Below are 18063 nucleotides of genomic sequence, written 5' to 3' on the forward strand. Positions count from 1 at the left end.
AGTGTCTTCTCGAACATAAAATAACATCCACCACTTCAGGACGTAAAGAGAATGAATGCCGGTTGCAACTCTGAATCTGCAGGCATGCAAGTCAAGGCTCTCAAGGCTGGGGTGCAGAACCTGCTGCTACGAGAGGCCTGCCCTGTGAAGGATATGGAGTGGAGGGCATAGGGAAAGGTGAATGAGTTCTGTCTACCATGGCCAATCTGGGGTGATTAGAATTACTTGGGCCTGACCCAGGCAAATTTTCCTTAAGATGAAAGGGATCAAGTGTATGGGGGAAACACATAAAGAAGGGAAAGTTCAACTTCTAGCGAAATGCATCCCCCCCTGCATCAGATACTGGACGACACAGAATTTCAGGCAATGAGCGTTCCCTGAAGTACTCTATCTGAGAAGTCCCCCGCCATTTGGAAATAATGTGGAATACCGCTGTATGGAGAGGACATTTGAAGTCAGCATGATGACACGCCTGAGATTGGTCGCTCACATGTTGAGAACTATGGACAGGTGATATGCCACTAGGTAAATCTGACGGTCCTTAGCCTGGACATAGAGCATCTCATCTGAAAAGATACAACCGCACTCCCCCCCTTGTTTATATAACACATCATGGTTGTATTATTTGGACTAACTGAGCGCAAAGGGAAAGGAAGAAGACCTTGAAAGCCAGGTGTAGTACCCATAATTCTAACAGACTAATGCATAAAATCAGTTCTTCTGGGGACCAGAGGCCTCTAATTTCCAATTCCTGCAGAGGAGTACCCCACCATAGAGTGGGTGCATCCATGTTTACTGTGGCAACCTGAGAAAGAGGGTGAAACAGCTTCCCATAAGAAAGGCTGCTGTTCACAAACCAAAACTGCAAGTCCACTGCAGTGTCCATAGAGATTTTGAAGCAGAATTGAAGATCTTTGTTGTGATTGAATCAGTGCCTCCTGAGGCACCATTGGAGGGCTGTCATGTGCCAGGGTGCAATGGTGGCCAACAGAGGTAGGAGGCCAGCAGACGAAGCAGGTGTAAGACCCTCAGGAATGGAATGATCACTCCATTCTGGAACATATGACTCACAGCCTGAATAACTTGAACCCTTTGAGGAAGAGCAAAGGCTTGTTTTGATGTGGTGCCCAGTACCACATCCATGAATGGAATGAATTGAGAGGGCATCCCAAATCATCATCAAGATCGGCTGCATCACTTACAAGGCTTTCTAAAGCAAGAACCCTTTTAATCTAGCTAACAAAGTAAAAGTATCTGGAGGTCAATGCTAGATGAGATCTCTGACATCATTAGATTAGAGAATAAACAGTGCACGAAGGAGAAAACAATCCTTCTCAGCCTACACTCCTAGGAGCTGGGAGAACAACCCTTCTGACATCAGAACAGCACAAACCCATGTAATATTCAGGAAGCAACTGAAAAACTCACCTCTGCCAGAAACACTTTCTTAGGCTGATTTCACACACTTCCACTAGCTGTACGTTTCCCACTCTGTTGCCTTATTTGCTGTCACTGCAGCATGTCTCCCGGCACAGTGCTCCATTGTGAGCCACCTATATTCACGCTTTAGAATTACCAAAGCATACATACATACATTGTGATCTACAAACTCATTAAGAAAACAGTCAATGGTCAACACAATAGAATCTAACAACGCTCCTTAAAGATGTCAGCTATCAAATTGAGCCAAGTAAATATGTCATCAAACATTATCTTCAGTATAAAAGCCAACACAAAATCATAAATTCATTGCTAAAGGAGAAGCTAAACCCAGGACCCAAGTGCCAACCTCCTCAAACAGACACTTACAGAAGAGGCATAAAATTAGTAGCTGCTGTCTTCAACTTCATGTTAGCCAAGAACAACATTAATGGCACATGAGGGGTAGCAGATACCATCCCTTTGAAAACCCTGGAAGTTCCCCTTTGATTCCGGGATCATGATGTTGGAAGGACAGTGGCAGCATTAGTGATCTCTTCTTAAAAAAAAAAAAAATGTATTATGCTGCCAGCACTCCTTTATGCACTATAACCAGGAACGCCACAGTAATCCACTGCCCACAATGAAGGTATTATTGGTGTACCCTTCCAGGTCAGGACCTACATAAGCATGGCACCAGAGCCAAAATAAACATTAGGATGCCATAAAATAAATATATATGGAAAACGTCACTTACCCAGTGTGTATCTGTTTGTGGCATGTAGTGCCACAGATTCACATGCTGTGCATATATCGCCATCTAGTGTTGGGATAGGAGTGTTACAAGTTGTTTTTCTTCGAAGAAGGTTTTTCGAGTCACAAGATCGAGTGACTCCTCCTCTCTGTGATAGTGCGCATGGGCATCGAATCCTTTGTTAGACTGTTTTCCCACAGGAGGGTAAAGTAAGGAGTGAAGCAATGTATTTGTACAGATATATAGTAAGTTAAGAAGATGTCAATGCAATGTATATACATATTTACATAATAAAGTACTACAACGGCTACAGGCTTCCGGGGAGGAGGGAGGGCGCATGTGAATCTGCAGCACTACATGCCACGAACAGATGTACACTGGGTAAGTGACATTTTCCGTTCTATGGCATGCGTAGCTGCAGATACACATGCTGTGCATAGAATGAAAAGCAGTCCCCTCCTAAGTAAGCGGTGGCTAGCCTGTAGGAGTTGGAGTAGTTTGAAATAGTGTTTTAAGCACTGCTTGACCAACATGTGCTTGTTTGTGAGATAACACATCCACACAGTAGGGTTTAGTAAATGTGTGTGGTGTGGGACATGTGGCTCTTTTACATATGTCTGCCATTGGTATATTTCCTAAAAATACAATTGAAGCTCCTTTCTTTCTAGTAGAATGTGCTTTAGGAGTTACTAACAATTGCCTTTTAGCTTTAAGATAGCAAGTTTGAATACACTTTACAATCCATCTGGCTAATCCTTGTTTTGAAATAGGATTTCCTTATGAGGCTGTTGAAGGGCACAAAAAGTTGTTTTGTTTTTCCTAAATCTTTTTTTCTGTATATATAATAGATGAGAACTCTTGAGAGAGAGAGTGTGAAGAGCTCTTTCAGCAACTAAGGCCCCATTATGATGTTGGCGGTCTGGGCTGCCATGCCGGCGGTAAATTCCACCATTCGGCATGGCGGTCCAGACCGCCACATAATGAAGACAGGGAGGGCCTCCTCCACTGCTAGGCTGCCTCCGACAGGCAGCCTGACGGTGGACGGCATAATTATCCGACAGGGCAGTGCTGCTGCCCCTCGGATAATAATCCCAATTTCCTCCAGCCTTTCCCACCAGGGAAAGGCTGGCGGAAGGGGTGCTCCGGGGCCTGCCTGGGGGCCCCTGCACTGCCCATGCACTTGGCATGGGCAGTGCAGAGGCCCCTGTGCAGTGCCCCATCGCGCAGGTCACTGCCCGATTTACGGGCAGTGATCTGGCAATGTCCCGGCCAGGCATTCTGCTGGGCCGGCGGGCGGAAACAATGTTTCTGCACGCTGGCCCAGCAGAATGCATATTATACGGCCGGCGGGGCACCAGGGGGGCTGGCGGTCTATAGAAAGACCGCCAGCATGACCACGGCGGTGTCAACCGCTGTGTTCATAATCAGGGCCTGAATATGGCTGAGGAAAGAAGACTGGCAATTCCTCGGACTGATTCATGTGAAATGGTAACACCACTCTGTGGTAGAAATTTTGGATGTTTTCTAAGCACTATTTTGTGTTTGTGAATTTGGAAGAAACGTTGTTCTAGAGTGAATGCTTGAATTTCACTTACTCTCCTTAACTGCTACTAGGAAAGCACCTTTCCCTGAGAGAAATTGAAGAGCGAAAGAATGCATAGTTTCAAATGGTGGACCCATAAGTCTTTCGAGTACAATATTGAGTTTCCAGGAAGGAACTGGTGGAGTTCTAGGTAGAATAACTCTTTTAAGGCCTTCCATAATAGCTTTTATGACAGGTATTCTAAACAGAGAATTATGTTGCCTGTTTTGGGGGTAAGTTGATATTGTTGCTAAATTAATTTTAATAGATGAATACGCTAGATTTGCTTTTTGTAAGTGAAGCAGATAAACAATACACTGTACTGATGCTTTAAGTGAGTCAATGTTTTTAGGTTGACAGTATTATACAAAATGGTTCGATATAGCTGCATATTACTGTCTAGTTGAAGGTTTGTGTGCTTCCTTTAGAATGTTCATACATTCTAATGGGAGCTGTGAATATCCAAATTCTATGACTTCAGGAGCCAAATCACCATGTTGAGCACACTGGGATTGGGGTGCCTGATTTGACCTTTGCTCTGAGTTAATACATCTGGTCTGTTTGGAAGCTTGCAATGTGGTAATACAGATAGATCCAACAGTGTTGTGTACCAGTGTTGACGTGCCCACATGGGAACTATGAGTATCATAGTGAGGGAGGTGTGACTGATTTTGTTGACCAGAAATGGAATTAGTGGAAGAGGGGGAAAAGCGTAAGCAAATATCCCTGATGAATTGATCGATAAAGCATTGACGTTGGATTGAGGGTGTGGGTACCTGGACGCGCAGTTTTGGGCATTTGGCGTTTTCGCTTGTTGCAAAGAGATCTATGTTTGGTATTTCCCACAGGTGAAAGTATTGTTGAATTACATGTGGCTGAATCTCCATTTTGTGTATTTGTTGCTGCATCCTCCTTAAGAGGTCCGCTAGTTGGTTGTGTATCCCTGCTAAAAGTTGAATGCAAGTGTGAATCTCCCATTTCCAAATTGTTTGTGCTGGAAGGGACAATTGAGATGAATATGTGCCCCCCTGGTTTTGCAGACAATAAATTGTTGTCATGTTGTCTGTCCTTATCAACACTGTTTTGTGTGTGATTTGTGGTAGGAATGCTCTGATTGCTAGCAATTCCAAGTGATGTATGTGGTAAGTCTGCTGGATTGAGTCCCATTCTCCCTGAATTTTAAGATTGTTGCGATGGGCTCCCCAACCTGTCACTGAATGCATCTGTGGTGATTATGGTCTGAGGCACTGGGTCCTGAAATGGCCGTCTCTTTGATAAGTTGGTATGATTCCACCACTGCAAGGAGTTGTAAGTCTGGTGGTCCAACAACACTAAATTGTGAAATTGACTCAATGCCTGAGACCATTGCTGTGGGGGTCTCATGTTTAGACATGCACTGGGCATTACTGCTATGCATGATGCCATCATTCACAATAACTTCATGACAAATCTTACTGTGTAAATTTGATTGAACTGTAATTGGGACATGAGAGTGTGGAACGCTTGAATTAGTTGTGAATCTGAGAAGGTTAATGCTGATTGAGTGTAAAGAATTGCTCCTAGATATGGATGGGTGTGTGCTGGCCGAGGGTGAGATTTCTGGTAATTGACTGTGAACTCTATCCTGGGAAGAGTATCTATTGCATATTGTGTGTGTTGTTGACAGGTTTGAATGGAGCTGGCTTTTATGAGCCAGTCATCTAAACAGGGGAAGACATGTATGTATTGTCTTCTGAGGTATGCTGCAACCACTGCTAGGCATTTTGTGAATACCCTTGGTGCTGTTGTTACTCCAAAGGGAAGCACTAAGAATTGATAGTGCTTTCCTGCTATCAAAAAACTTAAGTACTTGTGGTGTGCTGGATGTATATGAATGTGGAAGTAAGCATCTATTAGATGTAATGCTGTCATGTAGTCTTGTAACAAGGGAATGACATCTTGTAGAGTGACCATGTGGAAATGTTCTGAGAGAATGTACTGATTGAGAGGTCTAAGAACGAGGATTAGTCTGAGAGTGCCATCCTTTTTTGCATCAAGAAGTATAGAGAATATACTGCTGTCCCTTGTTGGTTTATGGGAACTATCTCTATTGCCCCTTTGGGTAGAAGAGATTCTACCTCATTTTAACAGAACCATGTGTTCTGGAGAAAGCCTATGTGAATGAGGGGTGATGTTTGGTGGAGTGGAGATGAGTTCTAGGCAATACCCATTGTGGATAATTGACAGTACCCATTGATCTGATGTTATCTGTTGCCAATGACGATGGAAATATTGCAGTCTTCCTCCCACAGGAGATGTGTGCTGTGTGGGGATGCATAGGAAGTCACTGCTTTTAAGAGGTGGAGGAACCTCTTGTGGCAGTGGATTTGCCCCTAGATCTGAAATTGTGTCCTCTATAGGAGCCCCTGAAAGATCCTCTGGAATAATATTGTTGCCCCTGTATTTGTTGGGACGTAGAGGTCTCTGATGTCTGGGGTTTAAAACCTCCTCTGTACTGGGGCTTGCGAAAAGTACCCCGAAAATGTGTTATATAAAAGTCACCCATGGCCTTTGCAGTATCAGAGTCCTTTTTTAATTTCTCAATGGTGATGTCCACCTCAGGTCCAAATAGTTGCTGTTTATTAAATGGCATATTAAGGACCGCTTGTTGTATTTCAGGTTTGGAACCGGAGGACTGCAACCAAGCATGGCCTTCTGATCATGACACTAGTGTTTATACCCCTAGCAGCAGTGTCGGCTACGTCTAGTGCCGATCTAATCTGATTGTTGGCAATAGCTTGTCCTTCTGCCACTAACTGCTGCTCTCTTTTCTGATGTTCTGTAGGGATGTCCCGAAGAAACTCCTGCATCTTGTCCCAATGTGCCCTATCGTACCTGGCTAAAAAAGCTTGGGAATTGGCAATTCTCCATTGATTTGCAGCTTGAGTTGCCACCCTTTTGCCTGCTGCATCAAATTTGCAGCTTTCCTTATCAGCGGGATGAGCATCCCCCTTGGACTAACTGACTGCTCTTTTTCTAGCTGCACTGACCACGGTGGAATCAGGTGGCTGTTGTTGTGATATAAAGACTAGATCAGATGATGCAGCTTTATATTTTTTGTCCACCCTAGGTGTTAATACCCTTGCTTCTGCTGGCTCTTTAAAAATGTTGTCAGCATTTTTAACATACCAGGTAACATTGGCAAACATTGGAATCGCATATGCATAGAGGAAAGAGTATTGAATAAGAAATCCTCCTCTATGGGCTCAGAGTGCATGTGTACGTTGTGGTAACTGGCTGCCCTGGAAATTACCTGAATATAGGCCGTCGTGTCTTCAGGTGGAGACGGCCTTGTGGGATACAGATCTGGGTCATTTGATGGAATTGAGTCAGAATCAGACATATCCCATGGATCCATGTTATAAGTGTTATCACCCATATAATCACCATGTGATGAGACCGGAGACTGTGTGGAAAACTGTGTAGGTGATGGTGGTGGAGTGTGAGGTGGTGGAGATGAGGGAAGAAAGGGCGAATGTGGTGGAGAAGGCTGATGCATAGTCTTTGGCTTTTCCTTATGTTTAAATATCTGTGCCCGTGAAGAGCCAGCTTCCAAAGTTTGTTGGAATGTTAGTTTCCTCTTTGTTATAGGAGGAGGAGAGGCAATAATCTTCCCTGTACCCTTTTGGATCTTTATTCTCCTTTGTTTATAGTCCATGACCTCAAGAATTGGTCTAATGTCTGTCTCATATGTTTCCTGTTCTGAAGATGGAACTTGTTTGCTTCCCACCAATAGTGCCGAGAAAGCTTAGTGATGGAATGCTCTAACCAAGCCCAAATATTGGTTTGAGCGGGTGAAAGATTTTTCAGCTCCGAGGAGGAACTTGGATGTTAACGCTCCGAAGAGGAGCATGGATGTTTCTGCTCTGATGTGGTATGTATCCGTCTTGGTTCCTAACTGGAAGCCTCCATCTTTCCACTCGATGCCGAAACAGTTGCAGTAGTCTGCTCGGTGGAGTGAGTTTTGGCCTTTTTCGGCGTCGAACCCCAGGGTTGGTCGACAATATAGTTGTTTTTGGATCGGACCATGGCCAGCAAGCAGTGGTGGACCAAAGGCCTCTTGTGACTTTTTAATCTGTTTTTGGGAAGGAGCCGGTGTACTCACGTACTGCGCCGCAGGAATAATTTGGCTGTCCCCATCTGAGTCGCGGTCGGAGTCAGAGTCTGGGATGGACACTGTAGTCTGTGCCTGTTCCTCACCGAAGATGTCGGGTGTTTGTTCCACTGACTTCGATGCCATCTCTAGCCGTCTTGCTCTTCGATCCCGTAAGGTCTTCTAGGGTCAGAAGGATCGGCACGCCTCGCAGGTCTCTTTGTTCAGAGAGAGGCAGAGGTTAAATAACGAGTGCTGGTCAGTGTAGGGGAACTTGGCGTGGCACTGAGGACAGAATCAAAATGGATCCGATCCATGAGCCTGTGACACAGTAGGCCCGAGAACGGCGCGGGCGCCTGAAAGGGCGTTTAATCGATCTCGATGCTACAATCGGATTGAGTGTAGTGAGAAACGCATTTGAAAAACGATACTGATGTTGAAGGACAAGATAGAGAAGTTCAGATGGTACCAAACCGAGATCTACCGGAGCGAGAGGGAACACGTCTGATCCAGACAGCTTAAAGAAAACCATCTAACAAAGGACTCGATGCCCATGCGCACTATCACCGAGAGGAGGAGTCATTTGATCTTCTGACTCGAAAAAGCTTCTTCAAAGAAAAACAACTTATAACAAACCCAACTCTAGATGGTGATATATGCACAGCATGTGTATATGCAGCTGCACATGCCATCAAATAAATAAATAAATATATATGTATATATATATATATATATATATATATATATATATATATATATATATATATTTCTTCACAAATTACGCTGCACTCCCAGAGGTAAAATATGGCAATCCTCTTTGATTGAAAATTAAAACTTATGGCAGGTTTCTTATCAAGAATCTCAAAGTGGCACAGGCCCTTAAGAAGTCTGCTTCATTTCCTGGTCTTCCATGGGCAAATACCAACGCAGTAGATAAGTATCTCCTCGCCATCACTGGGACTTGTGTTTATGTGGCAGTGTGCGTGAAAATTCTATTCAGTGCAGTATTGACAACAAGAAGTAGTGATACATATAAAATGATTTACAATGACTCACACGTAGTTTGGATATTTATACTACAAGCACCATGATGCCCCTGCATTTATAAAGGCAGGTTAACTGGAACAACGTGTGAATGCAGATCAGAACCACCTCATGAAGACAAACTTTGAAACGCGTTGTGGGATCTGAGAATATGCTTTGGAAGAAATCTGACATAAGTTGTCATTTTCAATAAATGAGGATTTCTTTTTTACCTCTGGGAGTGCAGCATAATTTGTGAAGAAATATGAGGGTGTGTGATCGGAATTCCACGCTGGCACCAGCAGATAGAGTGCTCTGTTCATAAGACCAGCTTGTTTGGAGATATATATATATATATATATATTTAAGTTTCCAGCTCAGCGATGATGCTGCTGCATTTCATGCATGCTTTCCTGATGGTTTTAACCCTGGACACAATGTAATGTGGGTGCCAAGGTTGATCGTTTTCTTTACGCTGAAGTGGTCTTGCTTGCGTTGAGGGTGGCATTCAGATTGAACCAGTTGTTGTGGACAAGACATTTGATGACAATGTTCTACAGTGGAATCAGAGAGATCTCAGGGATTTCTTATACAAAACCAAACTTTAATAAATATTTCGGAAACCTGCAATCAATAATACATTACCAGTTCTACTTGTTTCTTGTGTGGTCCTGCATGTTTGCCTTACTAAATAGTACAATCTATCTGCTTCTCAGGCACAACGCTGTCTGAAGTTGATTATGCTTGTTGGTGGGAATGTGAAGCAGCGTGAGGGAGATGCTTTAGTGACCAATGTATTTCAGTGGAAGTAATGATCATATAGCAAAACCAGAGACTAACATTATGAGTTAAGGCTCTTCCATTGTTATGCTGCGCCCTGGCATGCCTATTTATTTGTTCCCTGTCTTCATCAGGGATGTGGAATTCCTATTGCCCGACGCCCGGGACATCTTGTTTGGGGTCAAGGGCAACAAGTTTTTATGTTTACTTTGTCCTTGGGACAAGTAGACCCAACCCTCTGCAGCACAAACCCTTTGGCTGCCTGTTTACAGAGAGTGGAACTCTCTGCAGTTGAGGTAATGTGTTTCCAAAAGATAATGCTGTTCGAACTTGTATTTATGGTTCATTATTTGAAATCCTTCATTATTAGGGTGAGTGCTGTAAATAAATGTTTTAAGGTCACACTTCACTACTGACGTTGGTTCCAGTACAAAACAAACGTGTATACACATGTTTGAAAAGTTTAGGCTATGAGGCTAAGTATAATTCTTCCAGAATGCTTTCTGATTAGATGCAAATGAAGTGTCATTTAGTAAAATGTGTTGGTGCATGCTAGTATTTCCCAAAAATATTTGTAATGGAAAATCAGTGTAACCATTTTCAACACGATTATGGGAAGCATGAAAATAAACAAACACTGACAAAGCCAACTGATCTGACATATTTTTATAAGTCTTTTAGTTTCATCAATGCGTGTCTTGTTTTGACATGGCTTTTGTAACACTTTATTGTTGTGGGAGCTATCAGGCCCTCAACACTGTAACAAACACTGGCAAAAAAAATTGTTGAACTCTAAAAGCACACGTTGCCACCAGTGGCATAACAAAGGCCCCGCAGCTGCCCTCCTGGGGGCCCCTTCAGCACAGCACCTGGCCTGAGTGAGTCTGGAGAGGGGGTTCCTCCATGTTCTTTGCAAAGGGGCACCCTCCAGTTTCGTTACGTCACTGGTTGCCACTGTAGTTCCTGAAACTGAACAAAACTACTTTGTGTGCCAATATGCTCCTTGTGGATGAGCAGAATGCGATCGCTCACAGTAAAGCCAGCCGAAAGAGAGAGAAATAGAAGTTTAATAAAAACAAAATGTTTTGTTAACACCAGACCTAATTAGGGACCAAGACCCACATGTAGGTAGCTTTTTGCATGTCGCAAACAGCGACTTTCGCTGTTTGCGGCGTGCAAAAAGCACATTGCGATGCACAAACCCAGTTTTGCGATTCGGTAACCTGGTTACCGAATCGCAAAACGGGTTTGCGACTCGCAATTAGGAAGGGGTGTTCCCTTCCTAATTGCGACTCGCAGTGCAATGTAAGATTGTTTTGTGACCGCGAACGCGGGCGCAAACCAATCGCAGTTTGCACCCATTTCAAATGGGTGCTAACACTTTCGTTAAAGGGAAGGGGTCCCCATGGGACCCCTTCCCCATTGTGAATGTCACTGTAAACATTTTTTCAGAGCAGGCAGTGGTCCTGCGGAACACTGCCTGCTTTGAAAAAATGAAACTAAAACGTTTCATTTTTCGTTTTTGTAATGCATCTCGTTTTCCTTTAAGGAAAACGGACTGCATTACAAAAAAAAAAAAAACTGCCTTATTAAAAAGCAGTCACAGACATGGTGGTCTGCTGTCTCCCGCAGGCCACCATCCCTGTGTGGGCCGCCATTTGCAAGGGGGTCGCAAATTGTGACCCACCTCATGATTATTCCTACATTCGGATTTGCGACTCGCAAATTGCGAGTCTCTCTGACTCGCAATTTGCGGGTCGCAAATCAGAACCTACTGACATGTGGCCCCAAATTCTTAAAGAAAGTCACAAAAGTGCACCCATGGTATATGTCGTACCCCTATAAAATATTTGTGAACTGTATTTTAGCATGGGTAAATACGATGTCTAGATTTGCTCATGGGAAAATCTATTGAGCATTTGCAAGTTCATTTTCCCTCCAGCCACTTTCTTCCCAACCCTGGAAGAAGTTCTAATTCTGCCATTGTCAGGAGTAAATGTCCAACCTTTCTTATTATGGGAAAATATTAGAGAGAAGCTGGTGAAAATCTTTAAAACATGCAGGTTAGTAGGTTTGCAGACTCAAAGGCATTCCAGCCCTGGAACTATTGCTTACTGCTTCCTCCAGCCCCAGTATGCAGATCTGCAGAAAGGTGGAAAAATAAGGAAATTGCTACAGTAGGGATTGAAACTGCAAGTATTCAAGCCCTACTAAGGTAGTAGCCCTGGCATAATCAGAGAGGCTATTATCAGAGCTCTTACATAATGAGATTGCTGCCATAATTTGTCGCCACACTACATGGCACCAAAGGGACAAGTAGATCTTTTTACAGGACAAGTAGATTTGAGAAGCAACCTGTCCCCTGGACAAGTAGATATTTTAATAAATTCCACACCCCCTGCTTCATACTCACATATTCAGGAAAACCAACAAAAAAACAGGTTTGGTGACTATTTCACATTGCACCGGGATAATGGTTTGCATGGTTCTCCTGTTCTAGAACTGGTCATATCTGGAATAGTTAAAACTACCTCATCGCGAGGAGGGCAGTTTCCTCTAACACACAACATATTTTAAAAATTGCTCACTTTTTCGTACGAATATCAGGTGGACCAGGGGGGACAAGAATTAATACCACAAAATCAGACAAAATTGTACCATAATATCTCTCCCATCAAAATTTGACCTAGAGGATCTGAAAAGCTATCAAGAGTGGTGTCCGAAAAAACAAGTCCCTCTGATAACATTTTAAAATGCTGCAGAAAATACTTTCTTTAAATTCCCTTCAAAATATGGGAACCTAAAAAAGCTCGAACTATTATAAAAATATATTAATCTTCATGTGTGATGGATACGGTTATGTGGCTCAAATAGAAGGATATCACTTTCAAAAGTACGTTAAAAAAAACAAATAGCTATCTGACAAATCTGATAATAATGGAAATTCTGAGATTATCAGTCTAGCCTGAGAAAAACAAACTGTAATCTAGAAATACCTGGATAACCCCCAATTTATATCACGTGTCTGATTTAAGTGCTTTACGAATTTTTTTTGTTACCTGTATCTCAGATATCCAAAATACAATCACCTTTTTGATGGTGTCAGAAGAAATTCAACCACTTTGCGTTTATTAAAAAAACCTGGTTGTTCATCTACATCTAAAGGAAATGTATCAGATGTCTGTCTCTGCTTTTCAAGTGCTTCGTTTTTTAAGTAATTTCTCCAAAATGACGGGCGACCTTTGATGCAACACCCACCACCAGTGCACATGAACTCTCTTAAGTCACCCACTTGAAATTCACCGCTTTGTAAAATCTCCTGTGACCTGTACCTTAATGGTAACCTTTGCTTTATAAGTCCCACTCTACACCACTCGATTGCAGCTAGGCGGTGCTTTGTAAACACGCATGCCAAACTACCATCCATTTTCATGTTCACATCAGAGGATCAGAATCGGTAGCTTCTGTGGCTGAACATTTTGTGCTTGCTTGGTTACTCAAGATAAGCTGCAGGCACCGTGGACGTCTCTATGATTTGTGTGACCAAAATGAAAATACCTAACCACAATATATCCACATGGGCAAAAAAAGCAGGTGAACATGACGACTTTTTGGACTGAAATGATCAATCGGAAGAAAAAGAAGGAAAAAAGTGCCGTCCCACTGCAACAAAGGCAAAAAAAAGATTAAAAAAGGAGTGTGAAGCACTGCAGTTTAATATAATTCCAATGGTCAATAACGCAGGCTGTGTTTTGTGAGCAAGGTAGATAACATTTTAATACCTGATGGGCTCTGAACTACGGAAGGAGTTGACGTTGTGCTTGCTGTAACAGAATCACAGCGCCCGGTACTTCCGCTGGAGCTGCCGCTGGAAGGAGGGGATGGCGAGGAGGCTGGCGATGGACTATGCTGGTTTATACACTGGGCCACAGCAAAGCCTGCAAAAAATCCAACACACCTTATTTCAATTAGAGGGGAAGGATACGTCGGCTGAAATCTAGAAATGCGGTTTCAAATGGAGCATTTTAAAGCAGCCAAGCATAACGTCACGCCCATTGCTGCACTGCATGAATATCTTTCAGGCCATTCCGGTCACAGGCAGCACAGAGGCCTACAATGACACTCAACTACTTACAGAATGTAAAAGATAATTGCAGATGTAAAATGTCACGAATTATGCCACAGGGGTTGGGGAATTCCCCTTACACTTTGAAAACTTAATTGTTTTGATAAGATAATAATCATTTAAACTTTCACTACAGAAAAACATTCAAGTGAAGCTGAAAAAAAGTTTGGCGGTTTATAACTCTTTACTGAAATAAAATCATCAATTTTTCATTACATTGTTTTAAACACAGAGTGCCTGGTGGTACAGTGTTATACAGTGAAAAGCAATAATTTCGCTGCCGATTAAATACTAGGCCATCACCCAAAATGAAATCAATGGACCCCTAATTTATGTTCAAGTGCTCCAAAACACATTAGCCTCAGCTATATGCTACCGCTTGGGATATCAATTTCCTTTTAAATCACTTATTTAGTTTAGAAGGAACTGTCAAACCTAGGTAAGGGTAATGCTATAACCGTTATAGACTCAACATAAGCAATCATTGATTACTTAAGTTAAAATCTGTACTTCTGATTCCAGTAGGTAAAGCATTGCACCATAAAGAACAAGTTGTTTGCCTTTGGTAATTTGCAATTAGATTGAATCTCTACCAGATAAGGCGTTACTAAAGCTAAGTAACTTGTTCATCAGACACAGGCTTCTAGCCATAGATTCTCTCCCTTAGAATTCCCAAGCAATATCTCCCGGAGGTGGGGTACATTATGTTAGAAAGTCCTGTAGGACCCAACGGGCAAAATGCACTTCTCCACAGACTTGACTGTTAAGGTGTAATGCTTTGTAAATGTGTGCAGGGAAGCCCCCACATTGCTACCGGACAGATATCCAAGACAGGTACTATGAGAGCTAAAGCAGTGGTCGCAGCCTTGGCTCTAGTAGAATTAGCTTGCAAACCTTCAGTAGGTTGCTTTATGGCCACTGAGTAGTGGATTTTGATGTAGAGTACGAACTACCATGAGAAGGTCCATTTCTACACCGCCTTTCGTTCTTTGGCTCTAAGGTACCTCACAACAAGTTGATCATCCACCCAGAACTCTTGTATGCAGTTATGGTAGGAAGATTTTTTTGGTTCCAGGCGATGAAGTCTCTCCTCTTCTTTGGAGGGCTAAGGCAGAGAGTAAAAAATAGGCAGGGTGATGGACTGGCCTACATGAAAGGGAGTGACCTCCTTCAGCAAGAAGAATGCTCTAGTCCGAAGAACCAGCTTGTCTGGGTAGATGGTAAGGAGGCTGAAATGACAAAGTTAGTAGCTCACTGACCCTCCGGGCAGATGTTATTGCCACCAAAGAAGAAGTTACTTACCTTTGGTAATGCCTTATCTATTAGAGACCATATCTAGCTGCAGATTCCTTACCTTAGAATTATCTGCAGGCGTCAGACTGGGTCCGGAAGATTTTTCGTGAACAGTACCTCTGCACGCATGTAGGTGGCATCGTTTGTCTCCGCGTGTGTTTTCGACGGCGTCCGGGCCAGAAGGGGCATCCACAGCACTTATATAGGTGCCACCCAGGGGCGTTGACGTCAGTTAATTTCCACGACTTTCCGCACCAGAAGTGTGGATCAATGAAGTACACTGATGAATGGTGTGGATAAATAGGGCCCTGAAAGGGAATAGCCCTGTCCCTTGAAAACCATTTGCAGAGTGGGGAGGATGGGTGGGTCGGTAAGGAAACTTTAGCTAGATATAGTCTCTACCAGATAAGACATTACTGAAGGTAAGTAACTTGCTTACCTGGTAGACACTTCTAGCTACATATTCCTTCCCTTAGAATAGATACCCAAGTAACACCATTCCTGGAGGAGGGTCTGCGGACCAATTTCACACGAAGACGTGCTCTAGAATGGGTAAAATGCACGTTACAACGGGCCGACTGTCCAGGCAGCAGGGATTAGTAAATGTGTGCAGAGAGGCCGACGTTGCTGCCTGAGAGATTTCCAGGACTGGAACTCCATGTACAAACAAAGTGGTTGCAGCTTTTGCTCTGGTGGAATGAGCACGCAAGTCCACAGGGGGTTGCCTCAGGGCCAATGCGTAGCAGATTTTAATGCAGAGCATGACCCATCTGGAGATGGTCCTTTTCTGCCCAGAACAACCCTTCTTTGCTCTGACATACGACTACAAAGAGTTGATCATCCACCTGGAAATCCTGTGTGCGGTCAAGGTAGAACAACAACGCTTGTTTGGGGTCCAGACGATGAAGATGCTCCTCATCGATAGCAGAGTGAGGAAGAGCGTACAAAGTAGGCAAGGTGATGGGCTGACCTACATGAAAGGGCATGGCCACCTTTGGAAGAAAGGAGGCCTTTGTGTGAGGCACGACTTTGTCAAGATGAATGGATAAATAGGGCTGTTTGGAAGACTAGGGCTGTAATTCACTGACTTGTTGGGCAGGTGTGATAGCTACAAGGAAATCTGTTTTGATGGTGAGTACCCGCTTGGGACAATTGTAAAGCTGCTCAAAAGGAGTGCACATTAAGAATTTAAGCACTAGATTTATGCCCCACTGTGGCATGATAAAAAAAGGGGGAAAAAGATTAACCAAACCTTTCAAGAATCTATGTACAATAGGAGATTTGAAAAGAGAGGGTTGATCAGGTAATCGGAGGAATGAAGAGATAGCAGAAAGATAACCTTTAAGAGGGCCCACAGCAGTGCCCTGCTGGGCAAGAGAGAGAACAAACAGAAGCACATGAGAAAGAAGAGCAGGTGGGGATTAACATTTCTATTGGAACGTCAAGCCACAAATTTCTTCTAACACAGAGGTATACTCGCCTTGGTGGAGGATCGCCCGCTGCCAATACAACATCACAGACTTCAGGAGGCAGGTCAAAGCTGTCAACAGCCGCCGCTCGAAAGCAAGAAGGTGGAGAGGGGACAGTTTCGGGTGGAGAATATTCCCCTGGTGCTGCGACAGAAGATCCTTTCGAAGGGGCAGCCTGATTGGAGGATACCTTGCCATGCTCAGTAGCTCGGTATACCAAACTCTCCATGACTAGTCCAGTGACACAAGGATGACTTCTACATGGTAATTTTTTATCTTCTTGAGAACTCTGGGCAGGAGTGGTATGGGCAGAAAGGTGTACAGGAGGCCTGAGCTACACTCCAAGCAGAAACTGTCGATGAGCGAGAGACAGCTTCGAACCTCCAGCTCGCAAGACTGCTGACATTGCACGTTCTCTGCAGAGGCTAACGGGATCTAACCAAGGCTATCACCACTGCTGAAAGAGACCTTGCGCCACCTCCAGATGAAGCTGCCATTCATGATCTGCTAAGCATCTGCGCCTGAGTTCATCTACCCTGGCATTCAGAGAGCCCGCCAGGTGTTGAAACATCAGGGAAATGCCCTGATATTCCAGCCATGTCTCATGGCTTCTTGATACAGGGCCCGCAACCTCACTCTGCCTTGTTTATTGCAATACCACATGGCGGTGGTGTTGGCTGTGAACTCCTGCACCAACCTTTCCTTTATGGAAGGGAGGAAGGCCTTCAATGCCAGTTGGATCACCCGTAACTTCAGCAGACTGATGTGGAGTCCGGATTCTGATAGGGACCAGAGTCCTCTGATATCCACCTCTCCCAGATGGCCACCACATCCCAGGAGTGGTACATCAGTCACTACTGTGAGATATGGTTGGGGAAGGGAAGGGAGAGGGGTCTGCCACTGACCAAATCGTGGATCGTCAGCTACCACTGGAGATCTTTCGCAGGTCCCTTCGAGATCTGGACCAGGTCAGAGATTCCCCTGATGCTGTGCTCATTGGAACTTTAGGTCCCACTGCGGAGGCCGCATATGCCAGCAGGAATATTGTACAAGCAAGATGCAGGAGGCTATGAGTCCCAACAGCCTTACAGTCAGTCTCACTGACATCCAGGGTATAGGCAGAAACATCTGTATCATAGCCTGAATATCTTGGACTCAGGAGGATGAGCCCGGAATTGCACCATATTCAAGAGCTTTTAAAGGGAGCATGGTCGAGAGAGTCAGGTTTATAGTTAATCCCAGCGAATGCAGGAGGTTCTCCATAGTCTGGAGGTGGGAGATGACAGCCTGGGGCAAGCCTCCCTTCAACAGCCAGTTTTCACGACAGGAAAAGTCTGACGCCCCTGATCTCCGTAGATGAGCCGCAATCACTGCCATCACCTTGGTGAAAGCCCAAGGGGCGCTGGTCAGACCAAAAGTGAGCACTGCAAACTGAAAATGCTTGTGGGCTTCTGTGAACACAGGAAACGTCTGTGGCAGCCAGGA

At 44.0% G+C, this 18063-nt stretch overlaps 1 protein-coding gene across 3 annotated transcripts in view; it reads right to left on the minus strand.

Moving 5' to 3' along the window:
• The window catches only part of CLEC16A (C-type lectin domain containing 16A), a 462030-nt gene that overhangs the window by 56086 nt on the left and 387881 nt on the right, over positions 1–18063 (minus strand). For all 3 annotated transcript variants that reach the window (XM_069210166.1, XM_069210165.1, XM_069210163.1), the window contains exon 22: positions 13473–13628. In XM_069210166.1, coding sequence (XP_069066267.1) covers positions 13473–13628 — 156 coding nt within the window. The remainder of the gene's footprint in view (positions 1–13472; positions 13629–18063) is intronic.

The sequence above is a fragment of the Pleurodeles waltl genome, chromosome 10, assembly GCF_031143425.1.
Source record: "Pleurodeles waltl isolate 20211129_DDA chromosome 10, aPleWal1.hap1.20221129, whole genome shotgun sequence".
Classification (NCBI taxonomy): Eukaryota; Metazoa; Chordata; class Amphibia; order Caudata; family Salamandridae; genus Pleurodeles; species Pleurodeles waltl.